The sequence below is a fragment of the Meriones unguiculatus genome, chromosome 3 (genome assembly GCF_030254825.1).
Source record: "Meriones unguiculatus strain TT.TT164.6M chromosome 3, Bangor_MerUng_6.1, whole genome shotgun sequence".
NCBI classification, from domain to species: Eukaryota; Metazoa; Chordata; class Mammalia; order Rodentia; family Muridae; genus Meriones; species Meriones unguiculatus.
Genome location: NC_083351.1, coordinates 177,591,890 through 177,606,578, shown reverse-complemented (window position 1 = coordinate 177,606,578; position 14,689 = coordinate 177,591,890). Strand labels below are relative to the sequence as shown.

The following is a 14,689-nucleotide window of genomic DNA, read 5'->3' as shown; positions in this document are numbered from 1 at the left end:
CCTTGGTTGGAGAATCAGTCTCAGAAAAGACCCCTGTGCCCAGATATATTTGAGTGCAGGGAATCATGTGAAAGAAGGGGGAGTTAGTAGGACCTGGAGAGGATGGGAATGCCACAGGGGCCACGGACTTTTAAGACAGACCAGAGTGAAACTGAATTTAGCTTTTGTTACGAGTAACTGTAAGCACACACTGACGTCAGTGACAGAAATGTGTAGTGAACTCCTAGGGACTGGCTAGCTGCCTTAAAGAATCAACTCAGAGCTTTTACTATGTACCCAAAACCATGTTTCAGTTTTCTCCTTTTATGTTCTGAAACACAATTGTAAGTTTGTAAGTGGTAAAGACTTTTAAAGCTATACTTTACACACAAAAATTAAGGCCATCCATTACTGAATTGCTGTTCAAATTCCTATCTCATAACCCATGTAAGGTATGTCCTTATCTACATCTTGACAGTACTGGGTGTACCAGACTGGCTTCTGAATCCTTTTGGCTTGTCTCTAGTCATTTCAAGAGTCTCTCACAGTGCCACAACAGAGAGGGTCCGTGTGAATGGCAGGAAGTCTGTGGTGGAGCTTGTTGCCATGTCCTAATGGACTAAGCTAACAGTGGGACTGTTACTGCAGTCAGGTGTTCACTAGCGTAAATGCAAGTGAGGACAACCCAACCAGAAAGAGTCACACTAAAAATAGACAGGAAGGGGCTGCACACAAGAGGATGCATAAGCTCCAGAAGACATGCAGAGCACAACAAAGAGACTTTAGAATATGAGACTTTAGAATATGAGATAGCATTTTCTTATAGCGGCCCTACAAGCCGGTGGCGGCTCAGTACCAGAAAGGAGAGATGAAGAGCTAAGAGCCAGTGACTAAAGGACTGAGATAAACAGATAATTTAATTCAAGACCTTGTCAAGAATGTGAAGATCAGTTTAACACCTAGACAACAAAGTTACCAAAGTAGATGAAAGAACCAATAACATGGAGGAAAAATTTAAAATAAGGAGGAAACATCAGCAAGGAAATTGAGATACTTTTAAAAAAATTCTAGAAATAAAAAACAAAAAAATGAAAAAACTACAACCAGACAAACAAAAACCCAGCAGAATCCATCTGAACAAACTTCAGGGATGGAGAACAAAGAGTGGGGGAAATTAACAAACATGAGCAAAACTTCCAAGAAGCATGGGATACATTCAGGAGACCAAATCTAAGAATCTACAGAAGAAGTAATGTCAAAATTTAGACAATCTATTAATGAAATTATAGCTGAGAATTTTAAACTACAAAAAGAAATAGACATTTGAACAAAGGAAGCACTTGGAACCCCAAATATATTTAACCAGAAAAGAACCTTCTTATGATTTATCATAGTCAGGATGTAAAAAAAAAAACAACAAAAAAAAACCAACAATAATACTAAAAGAAAAGCTGTAAGGGGGAAAGCAGACAAGCACATCAGAATAACATTTAGATTTGTCATGAGCAAACTTAAAGTCCTGAAAGTAAATATCAACTACCTAGATTGTTATACTCAGGAGGAAAGTATTCTATGAAAATTGATGAGGAATAGGAATATTTCCAAACAAACACAAGCTAAGGCAATTTATGCTGACTAAACCAGAAATACAGAAAAAAAATCTTAGAAGAATAGTATATACCGAGGAATAAGAAAGACAGTTTCACCTACCATAACACAGGAAAGAACACACATCAGGTGGACACAGACGAGCCCCAGGGAACTGGGAAGCAGCATGATTACATGTTCAGTACAGCAAGCCAGCAAGCATCTGATACTCCCAGGAGGGAAAGAAAAGAATTACCAATAAGCCAGCCAACCAGAACAGCAACCAACAGAATCATTAGTACTAGCAAATGCTTTTTTTTTAATGTAGAAATGAAACAATCAAAAACAAAACAACACGAAGCAGAAGCCACCATCAGCACTTTGAATGAAAATGCCCTTTACTTGTCCGTGAAAAGGCAATCAAGAAAATGTCCCCACTGACACGCCCACAGCCCACTCAGAGACAATTCCTCAAGTGAGATTTTCTCTTCCCCACAATGTCAGGTTGGTAACCAACCCATCACAAGGACTAACTCGATTAAAAAAACAAGACCTAGTTACCTTGTTCTCCCAAGAAACTCACATAACTGAAAAGACAACCAAAAATGTAGAGTCTATTGTTTACCAAACAAATAGAAGCCACAAACAGGCTGGCATAGAGATTCCTGTACTGGTAAGTAGAGTTCAAGTCAAAACCACTCAGAGAACATTAGCCACATTTTACTAAAGGGGGCCAGTCATCAAGAGGATATAAGCATTGTAAATATTTACATACCGAATCCTGGGCCCACAATTTTGTGAAATAAACAGTAAAGCATCAAAGGTCACAGGTCCTGACACAATAATAGTCAGAGACTTCAATGCCTCTAACATCTAGAGAGGCCTTTCAAACTAAAACACAGCAAAGGAACTTCAACAAATGATTCCATGCTCACTAGGCCTTACCATATCTAAACAATATACTTTATCATAGACAGAGCATACACTTTTCACTCTCGGCCAGACCTTGGAAACCTGCCTTGGAATGCTGGGAAGCCCCCAGAATTCTGTTCACTCCTGCTGAGGGAGTACAGGGCATCACTTTCTGGTGCGTCCTGAGGCAGGTTTCAACTGGCAGCATTTAGAAGGCTTGGAATGGGTGAGAGGCTCTTGACAAAACAATTTACAAGGCATTTCCTCCTTCTGTCTCATCTCGACAAGGTGTTTCTTTAGGTGAATGAAAGGGGCCCTCTGGGGGAGAATCCACAGCTAACCTAATTCAGGAGGCAGAATCTTGAGAGACAAGGCTCTGGCCACTGACTACACAGCCCAGGATCGCCCAGTTTTCTACGGATCAAGCCCATGGTTTGAGCACGTACTCTTCTTCTGCTAGGAGCTGGGTTTCTCACCATGCACAGTGGGTGCACAGGAGGAAGATGTGGAACATGTAAACACCCCAAAGTAAACAAAGTGAATAAGAGAGTGAGATAATCCCATAACGTAAGAAACTTAATGGCCACTTCCTAGAAATTAAGCATCAAATTGTGACTATAAAATTAACTACTGTGTGCTCGGTCATAAATTGGCTATCTAGATTAGGGTTCTAGTAGTAACCCTAAATGTTGATATGAAACCTTCACTTCTGATAAGAACCCTAAAGTTTAAAAAGGCTTCCTGACTTTCTCAAGGTTGTGCAACTAACAAATAATAAAAATGTGATCCAAACCAAAAAAAAAAGTAGACCGTAAATGAAAAGAACAAAATCGGCACAGAGAAGGCAGATCTATGACTGGATGAACGAACACACTGGAGACAAAGTACAATCTAAATGAAAGCAAAGCAGAAACCAAGAAAACAGACAAAGAGACAGAACCTTGAATCTGACTAATAAGTATTTTAAAAAGAGAAAAAAATATCAAGAAAAAAAAATTCTAGACCTCCCATGAGGTATAGATGTGCCCACCAGAAAAGAACCCTTCCTGTTAGGAAATATAAAAGAAAATCTACTAATAAGGCATAATTGCAGCCTTATGACTTGGGAAGTCATAAAAGGCTCAGGAGAAAGAGCTCAGTGGGTAAGAGGGCTGCCGCCAAGCCTGAGGAGCTGAGTTTGATCTCTGGGATCCACATGGTAGGAGAGAAACAACTCAGCAAGTTGTCCTCTGGCGCACGCGCGTGCGCGTGCGCGCGCGCACACACACACACACACACACACACACACACAAAGTAGTTTTTAAATCTTATTTTTGTGTTTCCGAGACAGGGTTTCTTTGTGTAGCCATAGCTGTCCTGTAGAACAGGACATGTAGAACAGGCTGGCCTTGAACTCACAGAGATCCTCCTGTCCAGTGTTGGGATTAAAGGCATGTGCCACCGCACCTGGCTTTAACACTTTATTTTGAAAGTAGATTTTTAAAGTTAGTAGACATCTGTATTAGCCAGAAAATGGGGATGTTCCATTATTTTTGTACATTTTGAGCATTCTTATCTCTAGTTTCAAAAATAATCACAGTTTTCCACTGTGGTCATAGAATGGCTGTTTCTGAGTGTTTGTATTTTCCGAGTCATGTTCAGTTGAGAGCATTATAGGTAACTGTCTGCTTTCAGATGCCAGGGATTTATTATTGTTGCTAATAACAGTACTTTGTCAGCATTTGTGTGATAGATATTCCTCCTTGTGAACTTGACTGGACTTACAGTCACCTAGGAAACACACTTCTGGTTTCAGACAAGTGTAGGTGTTTGTGTGTGGCTATGTGTGCGTGAATACAGGTGCCTACAGGGCACAGGGGCATTGAGTCTCCTTGGAGCGAGAATAGCAGGTAGTTATAAGCCACTCAGTGTGGTGTCTATGATCTGAGCTTGGGCACTCCGAAAGGCAGTGTAGCCCTTAACCACCGAGCACTCAGTCTCTCCAGGAGCCAGATGTTTGGTCAGAGCTAGGAGACTAGTCACTAACATACTATTAGACACGTGTTGTTACCATGACACTGCAACAATTTCAGCTCAGTGTTTTAGCCCATGCCAGCTGGCTGCAGTGATTCTGGGCCTGTACAGGGTAGCACACCATGGGGTCAGGGCAAGGGAGCTTACTTCACTTTGTCTACAACAGAAAGAAACATGTAGAAGCCAGGGACAAGATAGGCCCTTCAAAACCATTCCTCCATCAAGGTTGTGGAGCTAGACTCCACTGCCTCAAACCCCCCATGATGGCGTCAGATTTTAAAACCATGGGTGGATTAGCCCGAGGAGTAGGGCAAGGCCTGCATATGTCAGTCATGTTGCAGTGATTGTACCCCCCAATTAGGGACCAACACCTGAGCCTTTGGGAGGACATTTTATATCCAAACCATAAAGTACCTACCGTACTGGCCATCTCAGTCCTCAAAGAGACCAGACACCTGCCTTTGTCTTGAGAAGCCTGATCCATTTACTCTAGGCTGCTACAGATGTAGTATAAGTATCTAGCTGTGCCATGACTTGAGAAAGATTGAATAGTGACACTGAAAATAAAATGGCCAAGGAAGCTTGCAAAGGTTTTCAGAGCTGTTCAGCATTTCCAGGTCACTTAAAATTTGTGTTCCAGCCAAAGCAGGCAGGCGGCAGTTCCCACAGTCTGTGGTTTGCTTTCTTTGGCTACAGTGACCTCTGTCTGGAATATCTTCCCTTGTTCCTTTCCTGTCCAGAACCTGACTATCCTGTAAGGACAATTAAAATATTCTCCTTCTTCAATATTACTAGTCAGAACTATATCAAGAAAAATGTACTCAAGACATAATAAATGTGGCAGGCCTAGTGGAAGTTTTGCTTGGGGAACTGAGGCAGGAGGCTTATAAATTTGAGGCCAGCACAGGGGACTTAAATGTTCTTTCAAAACAAAATGTAGGAAGAGCCAGCTTGGGAAACACACTGCCCCATGACAGAGTGCTCACTTAGCAAGCACAGTGCCCTATGCTCAGTCCCTAGTACTACAGGAAAAACCCACACATAGGTAGATTGTATATTACATGGTTAATTAAAAGTGTGGATCCATTTGTTAGAGCTTGGGGACACCGTGCTGGAAGTATCTTTCCTTCGAATCTTTGTGGCAAATTTTATGTGCCTAAGAGCATTTTTTCAATTCACCAAGTCTGTATGGTCCTGTCTACTAACCAGCCAGGTTGTCATCAAATGCTGTGAGATTTGCTGATTCCAAGTACTCAGCCTTAAGGACAGAATAGCGTTTTAAATCCCTATCTTCATTCTTACTTCCGTGAAGACCAAATTTGTTGTTGATATTCCTCTATATTTGCTTCAGCTTATATTAGAGAAGTTGAAAACAGTGTTTAGGTGGCTGGATGTCCTGTATGAAGAGCTGGGATGGGCTAAGAGTGGGAGAGACTTACAAGAAATACCTTTGTAACAGTTTAGGGTAGTATTTGAGGAAGTGTGAAAGTCATATTCTTGTTACTACCTAGGGAGAAAAGAGTGGATGGAAAGTCACTGTAATAGATTTATAATAGTAGATGTAATGACAAATGTACTTTGTTTTAATTGTTATCACATTATATTAATTTGTTATCCCATTAATTTAGGAGTGGCTACCGGGAAAAAAGCTGGGAACCGAGAATGCAACCATCATTGTAAAAATAAGCATGCATGTGGACATGAGTGCTGTAAGTTCTGTTGAGATTGGCTCTACCTGAAACGCCTTTGCTGACCACGGCTGGAGAACTTCCCAGTGCTATGTACCGATCTTGTAGAGGGCCCAGTTTCAGTTCCCAGCACCCACAGTCAACCACAGCTTCAGTTCCGCCTCCGAGGGCACCTGCGCTCATGTTCACACATGCACACGAGCATGTACATGTGCTCACAGGCACACACATACACATAATTAAGGATAAAATGAATTTTTAAAAGTCCTTAGTGGATAATAATGATATGCTAATTTTCTGCATATGGTGTTTATATCATTCAACTTAAAACTCCCCAGATAGTTTGCCTTTGTGGGAGAGAACAACAACATGAAAAAAGTAAATATTAGATTTGACGTTTCAAAGACATTTAGGATTTTTTTTTCTTTTAAATACTTCAAAAAATCTAAGATTTCACTGGTCAAATCTATCATCTGTACTTGGGAGCCTGAGGCAGGAAGATGGTGAGGTGAAGGTCAAATTGAACTGCATAACAAGATCCTGCCTTAAAAAAACAAAAGCAGGGCTGGAGAGATGGCTCAGTGGTTAAGAGCACCATCTCCTCTTCCTAAAAGGACCTGAGTTCAGTTCCCAGCACCCAATGGCAGCTCTAGTTCCAAAGGATCTAACACCTTCACCCTAATGCACATGAAATAAAATTAAAATAAATTATTTAAAAAAAAGCAACAAGAAAAGAAACTACAATTTTCTTTAATAGGTAAAACTGGAGTTGCACAAAAGCCAGAAGTTAAAGAGTCGGCAATGTCTTCATATTTGTCTGACTTAAAAAGCAGAAATGCCATTTCTTCTCTTCCTCCAGTTAAACGACTCAAGGTTAGTTTTAGTAGTGTTTAGCTTTTGTTCTGCAATTAGCTGAATGCAAATGCCACCTGCCTTGTGCACCACTAAGGAAAGTGGATGTCTGCTGTGTTCTTTAAAATTATTTACGGGCTTGGCTAGGAGTGTGATCATTGTTTATCATCAATCTAGAAATCTATTTTTGGAGCATAACTCTCCAGCCTCTCTCCCTTAGTCTGGTAACTATTTAAGCAGAGAGAAGTCCGAGCTTGACTTAATTCAGCAACAAGTAGAACTAAATAATCTTGCCCTGTCTTGGCTTTGAGCTAGAAATTCTGATGGGCTGGAAATTCTGAAGTTAGTTTGAATTATTGCCCCTAAGTATGTGAGTGAGCAAGAACCTTCCTTCCCAGTGACGAAGAAATGAGTGTCTGTTGCTTGATAGGATAGTCCCAAGTGGCCTTTCCTTAAGACCGTGCCTTCATGTCCTAGAGAAGTCCTTAGGTAGGGCTTTTATACAGTGAAAGTGTGTAGTGAGGGGAAACAAAGGGAGTATTGGGAAATAGAGTCAGGAGATTTAGTGAGCTCCGATTCTGAGAAATTAATTTTGTAGGCCAGGCGTGGTGGCACACGCCTTTAATCCCAGCACTCCTCAGAAGGCAGAGGCGGGCGGATCTCTGACCTTGAGGCCAGCCTGGTCTACAAAGCAAGTCCTAGGACAGCCAGGGCTACACAGAGATACCCTGTCTCAAAAAATAATAAAAATTTTTGATGGTTTATGTTTTCCTTCCCTCCCTTCTTTTCTCTTTCCCTTCCTTCATTCCTGCTTTTTTTCCATATTGTTATTTCTTTCCATCTTTATAAGAATTAAGGATATGTCAGTATACCAAAATATATTGATAAGTAAGACAGATTTAGTCTCAGTCCTCATTGAATTTATAGTTGAGTAAAGAATACGAATGAGCAAACTGGCAGAGACTGATGGATTCCATTTTAAAGGTCTGGAGTATTTTGTGGTGCCAGAGAGATTGTCCAAGTAGCTGAATGTCTGGAAATCATTTTTAAGTAGTTAGCAATAAGGCTGGAGAGGTGGATAGGAACTAGATCATGCAAACTATTTTGTTATTTTAGAGATTTATATTTTGTCGAAAAACTATTTAGAAATATTGAAGTGCTTTAATCATTCACATGATCAGAGTTGGATTTTATAAAGCACATTCTGGCTACAATGAAAAGAAAGAGGAGCTTAAAAATAGGAACATGGAAACTCAGTAGGTTGTTTTGCAAGGACTGAAGTAAACTGATGGTAATCTAGGGTAGTGGTAGCAGGCAGTGGAGACAAGTGACTGCGCTTAGAGCGGTTTCCAGAGGTTCTCACTGGCTGTGAGGAGGAGGTGGAAGGAGTCAACATCAATGCCCAACTTCCCGGCCTCATCAGCTGGGAGACAGGCTGGGCCTCTCTAGGGCAGGGATAAATACTGGACTTAGGGCTGGGAACAGTAGTGCTCAGTGGTTAGTGCTTGCCTAAGTTTGTCCATTATTTGTTCTTCTATGTCTATTATTTGTTCTTGCCATGACCAAGGCAACTTAACAGAAGAGTGTATTTGAGCTTATGGTGAGTTTAACATGGCAAAAGGTGTGGCTGTAGTGGTCATTTTTTAAAAAAAAAAAAACTATTTTATTTGGAGTGTTTAAGCCTCAACCTCCCTTCCATCCTTCCATCCGTACATATGAAAGCCAAGGTTAGTGGGGAGAGAGGGCCCCTTTCCTTCTCCTGGGTGTTTAGGGTCAAGGGCTTCTTCTTCACACCAGTTCGCCCCAAACTGTTGCTCTCTGGCTGTCTGCTCTAAACCGCCTCCCTGTCGGTCTCTGGTCTCTCTCTCTCCAAACTGCTCCACGCCACACAGCAACACTGCACACCGTGCCTTTGAGTTCTCTGGCTCTCCTCAGGGTCCTAGACCATGCCCTTCTTTGTGCCATTACCTGTTGGCAAAAGCCACACCTCACAGGAGACAGTTACCAGGTGTGGACAAACTAGCCCAACTAAAATCCCACACTTGGGATTAAAACAAAAACATATTTACGTAACATCACTGAGTTTACAAAGAATCCACTAGTCCCATTATACATGGCAGCTGGCAGCAGGCAGCTGGAGCAGAAGCTAAGGACTTGCATTTTGAACTGCAAATATGGAGCAGAGAGAGCAGCTTGAAGTGGCAGGATTCTTTAAACTCTCAAAGCTTATCTCCAGCAGCCTACTTCCTCCAGCAGGGATATACTCTGTAAGCCTTCCACAGTGCCACCAGCTGGGAACCAGGTGTTCAAATACATGAGCCTAAGGGGGCATGCCATTTGAATACTGGGTTCAACTTTCCAATTCTACCACCACAAAAAACAAGATATCCACATAAAGATGTCCCAGAGGCAGTTAGCTACAGCTGAAAATCAGAAGAGAAAGGAAGCTAAAATAGAGAGGCATTCAAAGAAAAATGATATTTTAAGCCATGGAAGTCAGAAGATCTTTTTCTGAAAACATACCACTTTAGAGTGAAAAGAGAAGGATAAGTTAAACAAAACATTTCTGAAAACTCTCTATATTTAATTAGGGCCTGAGAAGACTATTTGAATTGAGAATTAATCCTAGACATTCCTAATTCATTGATTTCTGGACTTTATCAGCAGTAATTTTGTTATTTGGTTTATTTGTGAAAGTGATAGTTGAACTTGGAATGACATTCTTTTTATTAACAGTTACAGATGAACAAATCTTATTTTCAAAACGTGGACCCTAAGGAGATTGGTTCTACTCCAAGGCCTTCCCATTCCAGTATAGCAAGGTACAAATGCAATGTTAACACCTCAGGTAAAGTTTTCATTTAAATGTTGCTCCTCCAGAAAGCCACTTTTTCAGGGGGAGTAAGTCACTGAGTACTCTGGAAAGTTACTGTAACCACTTAGTTTCATAACATAGCAACACTGTCACAGGGTTTCAGTATACCATATGTTAACATTCTTTGATCTCCTCTTTCCTAGGAAACTACCCATCCATTATGTTATCCCCTGGTTCTCCTCTTAAGAGACAGGAGGTCCTGTGCTTTACAAGGAAAGCCATGGTGATGTGCAAATCTAATCTTTCCCTGCAGGTGCTCACTCCGTACTCATAGCACCTTGAGAAACACTTTATGATTTGAAATTTTTCTTATGCAATAAAGCTTTTGACTTTCATAATCATCTTGCTCATGAAATAATTTTATCTTATGCTATTTTATGTTATTTATTTACTGGTTGGTGTTTTGAGATAGTATCTTGGTATGTAGCCCAGGCTGGCCTTGAATTCATTATACACTCTAGAGTGTCTCACACTCATAATCTATTGTAGTAATTTCTCAGTGCTGAGATTGTAATGTACACCTCAATACATGATGTTTACTTAATTTTTTTAATATAAAACTAGACCCTGTATTCCCAGTTAATAAGCAGTAGACCTCAGATGATAACTCATTGTCCTTTTCTTATATCATGATGCAAAGAAGAGACTATTGCATGCATAATTTCCTATTCAGTTTACTATATCTTTCCTGAATCTTTAAGCTTATTTTTTATTCTTTGACAGTTTAATGCTTACATATAATAAACTTCAGGATACTTACTCCCTACTCCCCTCTTTCATCCATGTTCCTTCCCCCACTGAAACTTTTCTTCCCAGGGTCCTCCTGCTCGGTCTTTCTGTGTTAGTTAATCGCTCTGTTAGTGCGGGCTCTGCAATAACATGGGGGGACGTTGTTTGCTGGCGCAGAGGCAGCTCCTCAGGGGCCCTCACTGAAGACACTGCTGGTCCTTCCCCCAGCCAGCATCACCCCTTAGTGCCTCTCAGGGAGGAGTCGGATAGAATTCTATCCGTCAGGGTGACAGCTGTTTATTTACCCTACCGTTACAGAACGAGAGCTGTCCACTAAGAAGTCTAGACCCCAGCACTACTGCTAGAGATCTCAACTTCTGTTATCTAACTGACCTTAGATTTTACAGACTGTCATGATGGCAGGTGTCTACTGAGGAATGTAGATGACTGAATGCTGGTCTCTTCCGTCAAACATTAGTTTTCACCCTTTGTTGCCCACATTCATTACAGTTATCACAGAACTGTCAAGCGAAGAAGCCATGTTTTTTTTTTTTAATTTATATGAATAAGTAGTTTCTAAGGCCAAGTTTATTACACTTCCTTTTTATCATTTTATCTTCATAAAGATCAGAATATTTAAGCATCCAAGGATTGCCAATATTGGGACAGTGGGATCAGCATGGAATCTGTGGAAAAGTTCAGCAGGCACCATCTGAACATCGTGACAAAGGTAAATTGCTGTCGCTTTTGACTTGCGAGGGAGTGTGATATTACTAAGGTGACCAGTTCATTTAGTTGAAAACCCATCATCTGCAAAGATGAGGAATATTAACTGGCAACAGTTTTATCCTGGGTTATAGAACCACTTTCAGATTCTTAGGCTTTTTTCAAATTGTCCTGCTCTGTACCAAAGATATTTTTGAGTATCTTTCCTACAACGTGTTAACTATTTTATTTAAAGAATTGTCTTTGCATGTGACAAAGAACTGGAAAAATTAGAAATTCTTGTGTGAACAAAGTATTAATGATGAATATTTTCAGAAATGTAAATAATTTTATGGGTTTAAAATTAGTGCAGTTTCATAAAATACTTGTTTGACCTTGGGTAACTATCTAACTTTGTTGGGTCTGAGTCTGGTCTTTAAAATGGAAGAACTGGGGGCCAGTGAGATGTCTTAGTGGGGCAAAGGTGCTTGTGGCCAAGCCTGATGCCCGGTGTACAGAACCCACTTGGTGGGAAGGGAGATCTCACTCCTACATGTGTCCTCTGACCTCACATACACACCATGGCCCATGACACACACGTGCACACACACACACCAACAGGTAAGAAATGTTAGGAGTGTTAAAATGAGGTATCAAATACTTGGCCATTAGTATCTCTTCCATTCTTAAGTCATTGGTCTTTAAAATTTCTAGATACTATGAGAATATAACTAGTTTGAGAGGCACAGAAATTTTGTAGTCTGGATTTGCTTTTATCTGTGCCTGTTATTAAAAATGCAGGACTACATATGGATTCTTTAGCACTGTTTGTTTGGATCCAGCTGTTATTAGTGTCATTTCCCTGGTCCATGCTACTAACAGCAAGATGTATTGAAACAAAAAATAGCCCTGTCTGTGCGTTGTTTGTTCAAGTGGCTGTATGTAAATGTAAATGAGATGGTGAGCTTTGGCGCTTCCTGAAATCTGCATGTTTGGCATCGGCTTCACTATGTTACTTTTGTTTCCTTTGGTCACAGCGTAAGGTCCTAGGTAGTTGCATATGCATTTCAGTGGTACAGTGCTTGTCTAGCAACATCCTAGGTCTGATCCCAACATGCCACAGTGAGTAAATAAATAGATAAATTACTAGATTATCTTGGACAAGAGTGTCTGCCACCTTTCATGACATCCATGAGGCCCAATGTGAGATCAGGGACGTTTTCTGATCTCACTTGGACAATTCAGATAATTTATCCAACTAATCATTACAAAACAGGAAGCTTAAAATTTCCACTTTTTAAATTTTATCTTTTAATCCACAGGCCTCTGTCTTGTTTCTTCCTTCCACTGCTACCCTATACTCTACTCTTCCTATACACAACTTACACTTCCTTCTGCTTGCTCTCCTATATGTTTATAGTTAGTTTCCACATTTTACTTCTTTTCTGCTCATTATCTAAACTCCAGTGGATAGTGTGACATGAAGCCTCAGCTAGATGCTTAACCCCAAAGATGCCTGTGTTACTGCTTCACTGAAGGCCGCTTGTCTTCCTCCTGTCTCTTCTTCCCTCCCCCCTCCCTTCTTTCCTGTTAAGGAAGGAGCTGTCTGAGTGACAGTGTAGCTGACAGGATCTAGACAGAGTCTGGCTAGGTCTGCTGTTCACTGTAACCCTCGTGGTTTGCTTACCTACTTTGTCTCAGTCCTCTTCCCTGATTATTTCAGCCATTTGAGGATTAAATGAGATAATGCTTCTAAAGCTCATAAAGTAATATCTGGTGTTATTAATGGTGGTAATTAAGTATGTTTATTTTAAATTTCACACAAGAATCCTTATTGTCAAAACATATGTTAAGTGTTAGGAATGTTTTAAGAAAAACATGACAATTTTATTATCTGTATTCCAGTTTCACAAAGAGAAAAAGAAAAAGTATTAGAAATTATATGAGAAAGAATTTTGAATCATAAGATTTAATTTGGAAGGGACCTTTGTGCAGTTTCTCATTTTACAGTAAAGGAAGCCAAGATTCCAAGAGATTAAATGACTCGCCCAAAATCACATACCTAATTAATGGCAGGGCCAGAAATAGACTCCATATCTGCTGATTCCCAGTCCAATGCCATTTCTAGAAAATGAAATTGACTTTCAGTTATCAGTATAAAATTGAGTGTTGAACGCATAGTATATGAACACGCTCTGATTCCTCCCATCTCACCCTACCTCCCCAACTGGTGGATTTCTCTGACTTTACATCTATCATTAAACCTCTATTATCTCAAAAGAAGTATTTTGTCTTTTATTGAAGGCCTAATTTGAATTCTATTTAATCTTGCTTTATCTGGGAATTTAAAAGGCCAGTTATTCCTCTTCTCTATCCAGTACTTTCATTGTTTACTTTTTTGTTTTTGGTTTGTTTTTTGAGACACGGTCTCTCCATATAATCTACCTATGTCTGGCGTGTAACGCACTGTGTTGTCCATCCTGCCTTCCAACTTGTTATCCTTCTGCCTCTGCCTCTCAAGGATGCTCCCCACACTCAGTTCACTGGCTGCTTTCTGGTGTACTTTTCTAGCATATAGATACTCTTAAGCATTGTCTCCCTTCAGCTGTATCATTTCCATCTAGCCAATCATGACCTTTGTGGTAATAAATGATTTGAAATTTCTACACAAAGCAACTTACACACACAAGGTAACTGGTTATCTCCATACAAACTGGATGTCCAAGTAGATCAAGGCACTCACATGATCTTATCGTATCTCTGATGTTCGTTCACCAGAGCTGTGTGTCTTGTTAATTGCTTCACTTTTAAATACACTTTTTCACATGACAAGTCTTCTCAAATTTTCATCTTTCCAGTTTAACCGCAGTAGAAAAAGTTTCACTTGTAGTTGTACAGACCTGAATTTATTCTGACTGGTCTATTGTGAGTAGTGTATTCATCTTGGATACATCTCTATAGCTGGGAAGTGGGCATCTGTTCCTGTGGCCCCAGGGACAGCAGGGAAGTATAAGCAGTGGGTCACCTAGAATGACAGGCATGTTTCCCCAAGGAGAGAAAGGACACTTCTGCTGAGAGGGTCCAGACTGTCACAACAGTGATGAGCAAGGTCAGAGACCTGTGCTCTACACCTGCGTCCCGCTTTCTTCAACCTCGGTCACTCATTAAAATCCAGGTTCTTCATGTTACTTTAAACCTGCTCTCCATGGGCCCTTCAGTGACTTAAGTGCTCAATTCCATGACTTCCCTTCTTCCTTCCCTCCCTCCCTCCCCCTTTCCTCCCACCTCCCTTCCCATTCCCTCCCATCTTCCCTTCCCATTCCTTCCCTCCCCCTTCCCTCTCTTCTTT

At 40.6% G+C, this 14,689-nt stretch overlaps 1 protein-coding gene across 1 annotated transcript in view; it reads left to right on the top strand.

Annotated features, from left to right (window-relative positions):
• Nucleotides 1-14,689, top strand: part of Hfm1 (helicase for meiosis 1) — an 84,852-nt gene that overhangs the window by 60,425 nt on the left and 9,738 nt on the right. The window contains exons 31-34 of the mRNA XM_060381088.1: nt 6,120-6,200; nt 6,937-7,052; nt 9,768-9,853; nt 11,262-11,365. Of these exons, the coding sequence (XP_060237071.1) occupies nt 6,120-6,200; nt 6,937-7,052; nt 9,768-9,853; nt 11,262-11,365 (387 nt within the window). The remainder of the gene's footprint in view (nt 1-6,119; nt 6,201-6,936; nt 7,053-9,767; nt 9,854-11,261; nt 11,366-14,689) is intronic.